Here is an 11,404-nt window from a genome sequence, read left to right as displayed (position 1 = left end):
TGCCCACATGGCAGACGCTGCTTTACAGCTCTCGGTTTGACTATGCTCCAGGCCCGGTAACCGGAAGAAAGGAAAGTGGCGGATATCTATGCAGCCATGAGTCTTGAATAATGGTCGCGCCTTCAAAACAGCCTTTGATGAATGTCGATCGACGAGACGAGTCTTCAGAGCAAGGGGCTCCCTCACCACGCCCTTCTATCGTCGCTAACGGACTGAGAGGAAACAGAGAGGAGACAAAGACTCGCAAGGATATTGAGACGTTTGCCATCGTGAGGCACACGTGCGAAGTGCCGAATATGGCATAACCATGAGTGAAAATGTAACGTGCGATTTTCTTGTGATACTTGAAGTATTCAGACCAACACGGCAGATAAATCATTTGACGAAACCCAGAGAAATACTCGATTTCAGGATGTGATACGGGGCAGATGGCCGAGCTGGATTGGCTTGAGCCAGTGTCATAGACGATCATCCGCAAAGGACAGCTATCGCTAGAAGCAAGGATGAGTGAGGCAAACTGTCGTAAAAGACCACTTGAAGAACATGAAGGTCATTTATCACACTACGGGAGCCGGCGGCTTCATACATGTTTGCTGCCCTAGCCCAGACTCTGAATGCGCTCGACCGGCTCTCACCTGGGCAATGTTTGGTGGCGTTTGTCCTACAGGGAGAGCCGTTTGGGAAAGCAGAACCACGCATAAGTGAGGTCCCTCGCCGAGCTACTTGCTGTGAGTCTGGTCTAGTGACTTATGTGGTAGGACGCAATAAGCTGGACTAGACGAAGAAGGTCTGAAACTTTGCACTATGAATAGATATCTGAAAAGAGGCTGCTGGAGTGGCTGCGCTGCTCACCTTTATAACATCCACATACCAATATCCCTTGACTGTCGATCGAACTTAGTGCAGTGCCCATCTCAAAGACTACCAGTCAAACGGCTTTGCTGCGGTGATACAGCAAGATTTATCCTGGAAAGAGACCGAAGACACAACTGACGTACCGATTAAGACGAGTTGTGTCCGGACAATGCAGGCGCTAAGACATTGTCAGGGTCCTAGTGTTGCACTAGCGGCGAGCATCGGGCTCTGGGGAACACATCCAGGGCTGAGAACGAGACAATGTTTGGAAGAACAGCTGGCCATCCTCCCTTGGTTTCGGATTCTCTTTGAGCGGGTGTCTTCCATAGACACTAACACGATGTCCAAGGTGAAAGCCGCGAGCCGAGGTGCGGGACAACCAGACTCAAAATCAGAAGTGGTGGCTTGTGATGTTTGAAATTGCTGACTGCATGGCTGAGCCGTGTTATGAAGCCTGGAAGCAGACACCAAGCTGAAGAACAAACTTTTGACTGAGTCTATACTTGAGGAGTGTCGAGATGGAGAACTCGCATGGTTGGGGTCATCTCACTGTGAGAAACCCTAGTAACGCTGGGCTCGGCAAGGTGAAGCATATTTCCAAAAGAGCTTCCCGATTTCAACAAACCATGTCCGTGACTGATAGCAAATTCGATACCAAAGCCATGTCTTAGTTTCTGGCTCCTTGACATAGAAGCTGTTGGAGGCAAAGCGCGTAAGGACTCTGCTTGGGCGAGAGCACAGCTGCCGCACAGACCAGCTCCCTGGCGCGCAGCGCCTGACGGTATTCCGAGACTCTTTAGTACGCGCAACTTGGGTGCGTAGGGACCGGAGGTAGCAAAGTTTGAGATCAGTCGCATGCGCAGTGAATCTTCGAGAAGAAATTTGAAGGTAATGCAATGGTTAAATGGTGGTTGCTTCTTCATTGCTCTTACACCAGGCGTGGGCAATGAGAGCGAAAGAAGAGAGGCAGGAGGTTGGTGAGCAGGCTTCCCATGAAGAGAAGCAGACGTCGAAGAAAAGCGATCGAGTGGATTCGCTCTCAGGAGTCGATTTCCATCAGGAGATGATAGCGACTGATAAGATCCAGGTCATCTGCGGAGATGAATCTCGGAAGTAGATGCAGTATGCGCGGAGCGATTCTGGAAAAGGAGATATTTTGAAACGTACTGAGACCAATAGTCTAATCCTCTGAGAATATCCAGGCCAGATCATGTTACATCCTGAAGATCAAAATCGACGAAAAGAAATCACCAGTGTCCGAGGCTGTTGATACTGGATAGTATCTGCTGACTAACGCACTTCGACCAGGGATCACCTTAGCGCGGAAGGAAGCACCTCAAGCGGGCCCAGAGGTCTGGACAGATCCACTTCGATCAAAGCTCTTGGCCAATCATAGTACAGTTTCAGAGCTTGACCTCTTCAGGGAAAAAAGTTCCAGCCTCGCGCCTGTGGACTGGACGACTGCGCCTCTGCCTCACGCGGCAATCTTCAACTCCATCGCCAATTGCCTTCTCTAGCCTGGGTTGACCATCATTTACGATTAGCCTTATCACGCCACGTGCAATCGCAATCATGAACGGCGACGGCTATTCTCGTGGTAAGTCTGCACGATGTCTAACAGACCTGTCTGTACCGGTGCCTCTGTGTCTAACAAACGCCTTTTGGGGGAAAAGGTCGAGGAAAGGGATCTCGCGACTATCCGGTAAGTGCCCATCAGTCATGATGAAGTACCTGCACCCAAAGCTGACGCTTGATACAGAGAGAGCGCGATGATAGACGCGGTGGCGATAGAGACAGACACCGAGACCGAAGACGTTCCCGTTCCCCCTACGACCGAAGCTCCAGACGTCGCGAGGATGAGGACAGTTACGCGACAAGTCGCAGCCATCGTGAGCGTGAGCGTGAGGATAGATACTCTGGGCGCGAGAGGCGCGGTGGAGATCGAGAGTGGGATCGCGACCGCGGATCCTCCAGACGCGATGCCAGAAGAGACGACGACGATCGCCCGCGGAGAGATCGCGACCCGTACGACGACCGACGCCGAGGCGGACGAGACAGAAATGAGGATGCCGGATTTGGCCGCCGTGAACAACAACAGCAACGCCAACGCAGCGCGACGCCACCTCCCAAGAAGAGAGAGCCTACACCTGATCTGACAAACATCACATCAGTATTGGAGCGCAAGCGACGTTTGACTCAGTGGGATATCAAACCCCCCGGCTATGAGAATGTCACTGCTGAACAAGCCAAGCTGTCAGGCATGTTCCCTCTGCCCGGGGCTCCTCGCCAGCAACCCATGGATCCCAGCAAGCTTCAAGCCATCATGAACCAGCCAGGTGGCCAAGTTAACAGCGCTGCGCTGAAGCCGAGCAACTCGCGCCAGGCCAAGCGTCTGCTCATCAACAACCTTCCCCCATCCACGACCGAAGAAACCCTCCAGAACTTCTTCAACTTGCAGCTGAACGGCCTTAACATCATTGAGAGCACCGACCCCTGCACCAGCTGCCAAGTTTCGAAGGACAACTCCTTCGCCGTAGTTGAGTTCAGAAACGCTTCCGAGGCCACCGTAGCCCTCGCTCTCGATGGCATTTCGATGGAGGCCGACGATGCCACGAATGGCGCCGCCGGTAGCCAAGGCCTTGTAATTCGTCGCCCGAAGGATTACATCGTTCCCGCGGTGGTTGACGACGTCCCATATGAGCCGGGTGTCGTTTCCAACACGGTGATCGATACCCCTAACAAGATTAGCGTTGTGAACATGCCTCCTTACCTGTCAGACGAGCAAGTATCGGAGCTTTTGGTGTCGTTTGGCGAGCTCAAGGCGTTTGTGCTTCTTCGTGATAGAAGCACAGAAGAGTCTCGGGTAAGCTGAGTCGCATTTGGCCATCATACGTACCATACTAACTATCCTTGCAGGGAATTGCTTTCTGCGAGTACGTTGATCCAGCAGCTACGGACGTCGCCATTCAAGGCCTCAACGGTATGGATCTTGGAGACAAGAAGCTCAAGGTTCAGAAGGCCAGTGTCGGTGTAACTCAAGTTGCTGGGGTGGAAATGGGAGTTGCAGCTATGTCTATGCTGGCTGGAACGACCTCAACTGACTCTGAGGAAACCCGTGTTCTGCAACTTCTGAACATGGTTACTCCAGAGGAGTTGATGGACCCTGACGATTATGAGGGTAGGCGTCAACATCTAGTTCTGGTCTTGTGCACACATACTGACAGTCTGCAGAAATCAAAGAGGACGTTCAGGAAGAGTGTGCAAAGTTTGGTAACGTGCTGGATATCAAGATTCCTCGTCCCGTGGGAGGCAGCAGACAATCTGCTGGTGTTGGCAAGATTTTCGTCAAGTTCGAGACCAAGGAGTCATCCAAGAAAGCGCTCCAAGCACTCGCAGGACGCAAGTTTGCGGATCGTACTGTTGTTACCACCTACTTCCCCGAGGTAAGAAGAGCCCCAGGATGGCATTGCGAGACAATTACTGACTCTGCTGCAGGAAAACTTCGAAGTCGGTGCCTGGTAACCATTTTCACATTGGGCACAAGGAACAGCGAGATAACATCACCAAAAAGGCAAGGCTCGGCGGAAAAGGGAAATTCAGGCCGATCATATTCTGACAGCCTTGTAACCATTGAAAATGCTGTATCATAATTCCGCGATGCGGGCCGCAGGCGACAGGGACGGGAGCACCCACCAAGTCGCAAAATTGCAGATGACTTGTGGCGGCTTCAAGCCGGCGCGGTGGAGGAAAATTAGGGGTGTTCTATAAAAACTTTCTGACTGAAAACCATGGTTAAAGGCGTTGATTATACCTGCGTAGTTGTATTTGCATCAATGGAACACTTCTATATGTTTGGTAGGTGTCGAAGTTCAGAGGTTGTGTTATTTTCGACTCCAAAACGTCTAGGCCTACAACCATCTTCAGTCACTTCGAGTCACAGGAGTTGGAACCATTCTTTTGCTCATGTTTTGATTTGCTATCTATCCAGGGGTTACGCGTCATCAAGGTTGACTCTGTGTGTATGATTTTCTGCTGCGCTTCACTTGAGGCGTAAATGAAGACCAGAATCTGTTCCAAGTGTAGACCTTTACAGCTTGTTAGCTTTCCGTTCAGAATTCGGATGATTGAAATTGAGAGAGAAAAGGTGCAGTATCAGAAGTCCTGTTCATTCATTAAGCCCGAAGACTTTAAAATAAGAGGTACCAGAAAAAAGTAATAATGGAGGATCATCATTTGATGCATAGGGGATAAACGAGGAGCATACGTGAGCGATTCTTACCTGGGGGGAAGGATGTAGAGAGGCACCGCGAAGCAGCACTCAGCGGCGATGTATCTGATCTGTCCGTCTCTCAAAGAGTTGAGGTTGAGGGAGCAAGAAGAAAAATCTTGAGCTCACGAAGCTTGAGGTAAGCAAAAGAGTGCACGGACCAAGGTGAGGCTGCTTGGCCTCGTAAATCCGGCCCAGTAGCTGGTCCTCCAAAATTTTCCAGACCAAGCCCAGACGGGACAAGGATGGTAGGCTGCGAGCTAGTCGTTGAAGCCAGCTGGGCCCAGCAGGAGGAAGGAGCACTGCACTCAAGCAGCTGCCCTAATTAAGCGAGGTTCTCCCGCCCGCACAATCCACCCCGTCCACGCCGACCGGCAGCCCGCTCAAACATATCGCAATTGATCGTGAACTTTTTTCCCTTCCCTTTTCAAATCCGACCAGCGACCGACCGACTGACCCCCTCGACTCCAGCCGACAACACCACAAACCACCGTCAAAATGGGCCGTCTTCACTCCAAGGGAAAGGGTATCTCCGCCTCGGCGATTCCCTACAGCCGCAACCCCCCTTCGTGGCTCAAGACCACCCCCGAGCAGGTCGTTGACCAGATCTGCAAGCTGGCCAAGAAGGGCGCTACCCCTTCCCAGATCGGTGTCATCCTCCGTGACTCCCACGGCGTTGCCCAGGTCCGCGTTGTCACCGGTATGTCGAAGTCGAAATCTCCCAAAGTCTCTGCAGGAGAATCACAAAAGAAGGAGAATTCCGCAACTGACTATTTTCGCTCACTACAGGCAACCGTATCCTTCGCATCCTTAAGTCCAGCGGTACGATCCCAGTTATATGAACACACCAAGCGGCGACTTCGATGTCGAAAGATTATCAAAACTGTCCGCGAGGAGCAATCCTCTTTACTGCATTTAATGCGCCTCTGCTTGGTCTAGGCTGACAGAGAGATATGATGAACAGGCCTCGCCCCCGATATCCCTGAGGACCTTTACATGCTCATCAAGAAGGTAAGCCGTTTGCGCCGGAGACGGTCGTCTCTATCTGTTCGGAGGAAAACGCGGGTGAATAGCTAACCAATTGGGTGATACAGGCTGTTGCCGTCCGCAAGCACCTTGAGCGCAACCGCAAGGACAAGGACTCCAAGTTCCGCCTCATTCTCATCGAGTCCCGTATCCACCGTCTCGCCCGCTACTACAAGACCGTCGGTGTCCTCCCCCCTACCTGGAGATACGAGTCCGCCACCGCCTCCACCATCGTCTCTTAAGCGCTCTTTAACCGCTATCACGAACGAATGGATCGGTCGTCGCATGACGCGGTGGATTCTGGTCATGGAGTTGGGGTATTAGGAAAGTGCATTTAGAGCTCTGATGCCAGCTCTCTAGGCCCGGTGGCCGCGCGGGGATTTCTCACGCCGCGGAGGAGGAGTAAAAGTTTCCCTGCATGTCACTCGAAAGAAGTAGACATAAACCAAACAAAAATGAGGAAATTCTTCCAAGGCAACACCAACGTCTATGAGTGTTTAAAGGGCTACTACGAGGAATCAAAAGTTTTATGAACTGGGTATCATTCATATCGTCATGACCTTGAAGCATAATGCCCAAAGTAGCTATTGCAAAGACTTTTCTGCTTCCTAAACGCCTAGCTTCATGCCAACCAAATCAAGAGCCCATTGTCCCAAATGATTATGCCATCCAAGCCTGAATATCGCCTTGTGGTGTGATAGCAAAAGAAAGCTCGCCCAGCAGCTCAGGCAGAAGGCTCGTTTCTACGACGGGACTCCTCGAGAAGGAAGTTGCCCAAGACGTGAAGAGGATTAGCAGGCCTAGAACACAGCGCGATTAGCCTTCGTACCATAGGTTATGACCATAGTAGGAGCAGTCCTTACTGGTTCTTGCTGATAATCTTCATGCCCTCGAGCAGAGCAGCGGTGACGTGGTTGTTGATGTACATGCGGGCATTGTCGCCGTGCTCTACCGCGCGGTTGGGGAAGTTCGTCGCATTGGTGTCGGGATGAACTGAGCCAGCACGAGAGCTAGCCTCACCATTGACATTGCGGTTGGGAGTACCGGTTCGGCCAGGAGCAGGACTGGGGGCGCTCGGGGCGGCCTGCGGGATCGGGACGGGGGACTGTAATATTGGAATTAGCGAAGCCTGAGACGAGCGCATGATATTCTCAAGATCATACTGAAGCAGGTTCGCCAGCATCAGCCATAGGGACGTCGAGACTAGCAGCATCGGCCATCGTGGTAGCAGGCGCAGGAGCAAACGTAGAATCTGCAGGCGCAGTGGCTTCCTGGGTAACAGGCTCTGCCGGGTTGGACATTGTGAAGGATGGAAGATGCGATAAAGACGATTGGTTGATTTTGTGCTATGGCGCAAACTCTCGATTGGAAATAGAGCAGATGTCGAAGGCAAGATTCGTTAACCAGTAAGGATAGGTACTTGCGATTTGTTGGTTATCGGAAGTTGTGAAGTTTGCGACGGCAAAGGCAAGGTGCGCAAAGACGAAGTTTTCAAAGCAACAAGACACACCAAGGCGATGAACGATTGGAGTGAATCGATTGGAGAAAGAACGATCGTTCCGGAGCTCCAATAGTATTTTGAGGTCGAGGAAGTTGTCAATTGACTGCGGGGGAAGTTGCGACAGTCGGGAGGGTCTGATGAGGAAGCTGTGGTTGTGGTGGGCCAGAAGAATCAGAGCTCATTTACGCGGGGTCACCTGATCTCGCGTTCAAAGACGCTTTCCCTCCTACGGCAGCCTGTTTCCTTCGCGTCTCCATTGCACATGACGCCACCAAGGCAAACCCCATTGATGATCTTTACAAACTACGCTGGTTGACCTCATCAAGAGCCGTCTCTCTACGATGTCACTATTGATCAATTCGCACTATGGACGCCTTCGTACAGCGGCTCCCACGCCCGAGATCACAGCCTTCTTCAAGATCTCCAACGAGACCCTCGCCGCTCGGTGAGAGGCCCGCAAAGAAGGCCAAGGTCGAAATTCAGGACAGCGATTGTGACGATGATGGCAATATCAAGTCTGAAACCGATGAGGCTGATACCTCAGGCCTGACAGTCAATGATGTATCTGACGCAGACGACGTCAAGCACCACACACGGCAGACTGACATCGAGAGCACTTTGCCACCCATCCAGTTAGACAAAGAGGCGATCGAGGAATATGAATTGATGAGGAGCTCTCAAGTCAGCGCCCCTGAAGACGAAACAGCCGTCGTGCCTGAACGAAAGTGGGTAAGGGGCAAGAGCTCCATCTACGTGGATGCGTTCAACCTCGCCTTGGATACTGTCTTGGCAGATGAATCCCATTTGTTTGACGCCAAGGAGTGTAACGTATTCGAGCAATGGAAATCGTTGGGCTACGAGGCCCAGTACCTGTGAGTTTGTCCTAATTCCATCGCATTGCTCTCCTGGACTGATGGCTTGCGTAGATATGTGCGCTTGTTCTTGCGCAAGACTTCCGCTTGGCACCGTCAAGACCGGCTGGGATACTACAGTGATGTTTCGGATCCTGAAGCTGCCATTGCGTCTCTGCAGAAAGTCAGGGATCTTCCCGAGCCTGATGCTCCCGCATGTAGCAATCCTGTCGAAGGCATTGACCTGGAAGAGTTTAGTTTAGACGGCACTTTCACATTTGCCGATGCTTCTGAGGAACACATCACGACCATCGAAGAGGCGTCTTCATTGCTAAGCCTAGACGAACTAAAGGATCTTGCTAAAGAGGCCAAATTCCAGGGACGTAACAAAGCCGACTTGGTGAAAGCGCTGTGCCGAACAGGCTATCAGCAGACCGGGCTCTTTGCTCATGGGCTACAACGGTCTGGCAGCGGCGAGTCCCAGACTGCTCGAGGCCTGATGCGAGATCGCCACGATACTCCACCGCTTCTCAGCAGGCAAGACTCGAACCAGACGCAACACTTTCTAGAAAAGATCAGGATCATCACAGGCCCTTGCATCAGGCTATCGCCACTGACATATAAACTCTTCGAGAGGGTGCACCTGGTCTTCTACCGGTCGACAGAATGGACTGAGAAGTCTCTGACGGCCATTATTCTTGCTAGCATCGCACGCCGGAATTACCCAGAGTACATTGTCTGCCGAAGTACGAACATTTTTGCTTCTCGAAGACATGTTCTCGAGTTTGAGTCAGCAGTTCGTGTCGAAGCCGAGGTCGATCAGATCCTGGAGTTCAATGGCTCGCCGGGTGAGGCAGGTCTTCGCAAGGTTGTGGATGTCTTTGATCGTGTCTACCCTCGGTGGAAAACACTTTTAACAGAAGAGCAAGACAAGGAAAAGCGATTATACGAAGAAGGTGAAGGCGCCTACTTGAGAAGGTTCACCCCTGTTCATTCCTACACGCGCATTGTCCACAAGGCAGCATATGTGTTTGGGAAGTTAAAGGATTACGAACGCGAACACTCTATTCTCACTGAACTTCTCTACCAGCACCTGTTCCATCCTGCTAGGCGAGGCAGTTGGTATCAACGAAAGGCTCTCTTAGAGGAACACTACATGTATGCACTAGATGCCAACGCAGTGTCTCCCGATCCCGATATTCAGAAGAAGCATTGGAAACGAATTGCAGCGACGACTTGCGAGACAGCGCTAGAGGACAATGAGTGCCATCTGATCTACCATTACGATTTGCAGAAGCGTCTGCTCAAGCTCGAGAAACAGCTCCGCATCCCACGACGACTTCAGCACGACTTTGGCCACGTTCGTCTCCAAAAGCCACTAGAGCATACTGTTGAGGGCATCCAGGTGATCAAAGAAGACCGCCAAGGCAGAAATGGCCGACAAGCAAGTACGAAGACGATTTGGGTTGATGAACTAGAGGAAGGTGGCGAATGCAGCGTCGAAGAGATGTGCCTGAGTTGGTACCGAAGCAAGGGCTATAAAGGATACCACGCCGAGGGAGGCATCGTTCGCACACTTTTCGCCTATCTTTTCTACGACATTCTGTTCCTCTACATTCCAAATGTATTTCAGACAGCTTATCAGACTTGCCCCTTGGACCTCCATACGGATTCGTTCTATCCGACGCGGCTGTCCGAGATTAATCACCGACTAGTCGAGATAGGCAACGGCGGTGCGGAAATCATCATCCGCGAGGTCGATGCCAGAGAGCGCGAACGACGAACTTGTGTTATTGGCCTCAATTGGGACTACGACGTTGAGGATCTTGTGGAGCTGGTCGGGTGCTTCGATGGTAGCGCACTGGCCGCTCTCTGCAAGGTGATGGCACAGGAGTACCGACAGCGGGGCGGAGGTCTGCCCGACTTGATCCTCTGGCGGACGGAGCCGAAAAAGGAATGTATGTTCGCCGAGGTCAAAAGCGCCAATGACCGTCTCAGTGACACTCAGAGACTATGGATCCACGTTCTCACGGGTGCAGGTGTGAAGGTTGTCCTTTGTAACGCCGTGGCCAAGGAAGTCAAAACTGTTGACTGAAGACGCCTTCGGAGTTCTCGAGGATCCCTCCATGTCGAAAGATATTTTGATTCGCTCTTATGGGTATCCTTCCAGGATATGGCGTGGTGTTACAGGGAGTGGAGATTGCTCTGAAAGCTCAGCGCTTCCCGAACCCGGGACATATGGCAATATCTTCGACCACGCTGGGTGCCAGTCCATGAGCAAAACATGCCAGCTTCGAGGTCAAGATTACTTGAAATTGGATATGGCTCGCGATGCCTGGTTCCTATGCGCCGGATCAGCCGAGCTCATCTCAAGGGCGGGGAGCCGAAGTACGACATATGGCGAGGCCAAAAATAGGATTTTGATCTTCAGCGATCCGCAATCACTTTGAACCCATGGAAGCAAAGAACGACGAAAGAAGATTATGAAACGGCCGAGTTGCCACTAATAGCTGCACCTAAGCTGTGTTCTGATCACCGGTCAAGGAACTACAGCACCTCGAACAACCAATCGCTTGTCCATGATTGGTGATTTACAGTCCTGTTTCAATCTGATCATTTGACAAACTGTCGAAAGACTTGGCTCCAGTTTCAGCATTACCAGGGTTTTCAAGTCGTGGCGCCGGGGGGAGGCTAAATCTGGTATCAGAATTCGAGACATCCAGTCAGAGGCGACAACCGGCAGGCAGGGCTCGTTTTGGGTCGGAGATTTTTATGAATCACATGCAGCCAATCACGCAAAATCGTCAAAGGTCGGTACTTTGGTTGACGAGGTTGAACGGAACCCTGCGTTGCACTGGGTCATCGGAGGCCAGACAGGCAATGAAATCTCACATTCTCACCGAG

At 51.7% G+C, this 11,404-nt stretch overlaps 5 protein-coding genes across 5 annotated transcripts; 4 read left to right on the top strand and 1 right to left on the bottom strand.

The window, feature by feature from the left end:
• Positions 1-1,024: 1,024 nt before the first annotated feature.
• Positions 1,025-1,273, top strand: CABS01_04193 (uncharacterized protein; the record flags this gene model as incomplete). Its single annotated transcript, XM_060537564.1, has 1 exon — positions 1,025-1,273. One exon carries the CDS (start codon positions 1,025-1,027, stop codon positions 1,271-1,273), a length of 249 nt encoding a protein of 82 aa, XP_060390409.1.
• Positions 1,274-2,427: 1,154 nt separating this feature from the next.
• Positions 2,428-4,377, top strand: CABS01_04192 (U2 snRNP auxilliary factor; the record flags this gene model as incomplete). Its single annotated transcript, XM_060537563.1, has 6 exons — positions 2,428-2,452; positions 2,529-2,557; positions 2,615-3,718; positions 3,772-4,033; positions 4,087-4,298; positions 4,351-4,377. 6 exons carry the CDS (start codon positions 2,428-2,430, stop codon positions 4,375-4,377), a joined length of 1,659 nt encoding a protein of 552 aa, XP_060390408.1.
• A 1,243-nt stretch (positions 4,378-5,620) lies between these two features.
• Positions 5,621-6,390, top strand: CABS01_04191 (ribosomal S13/S15 domain-containing protein; the record flags this gene model as incomplete). Its single annotated transcript, XM_060537562.1, has 4 exons — positions 5,621-5,822; positions 5,912-5,944; positions 6,087-6,133; positions 6,217-6,390. 4 exons carry the CDS (start codon positions 5,621-5,623, stop codon positions 6,388-6,390), a joined length of 456 nt encoding a protein of 151 aa, XP_060390407.1.
• A 482-nt stretch (positions 6,391-6,872) lies between these two features.
• Positions 6,873-7,449, bottom strand: CABS01_04190 (dpy-30 domain-containing protein; the record flags this gene model as incomplete). The annotated part of the gene is made up of 3 exons (XM_060537561.1): positions 6,873-6,948; positions 7,012-7,253; positions 7,312-7,449. 3 exons carry the CDS (start codon positions 7,447-7,449, stop codon positions 6,873-6,875), a joined length of 456 nt encoding a protein of 151 aa, XP_060390406.1.
• Positions 7,450-8,015: 566 nt separating this feature from the next.
• CABS01_04189 (uncharacterized protein) lies at positions 8,016-10,595 on the top strand (the record flags this gene model as incomplete). Its single annotated transcript, XM_060537560.1, has 2 exons — positions 8,016-8,521; positions 8,576-10,595. The coding sequence occupies 2 exons, from the start codon at positions 8,016-8,018 to the stop codon at positions 10,593-10,595; spliced, it is 2,526 nt and encodes an 841-aa protein (XP_060390405.1).
• Between the last annotated feature and the right edge of the window lie 809 nt (positions 10,596-11,404).

Source organism: Colletotrichum abscissum (genome assembly GCF_030869225.1).
Source record: "Colletotrichum abscissum strain IMI 504890 chromosome Unknown Scaffold_8.1, whole genome shotgun sequence".
Classification (NCBI taxonomy): Eukaryota; Fungi; Ascomycota; class Sordariomycetes; order Glomerellales; family Glomerellaceae; genus Colletotrichum; species Colletotrichum abscissum.
Note: the sequence above shows the minus strand (reverse complement) of the source record. Positions and strands in the feature narration are given on the sequence as shown.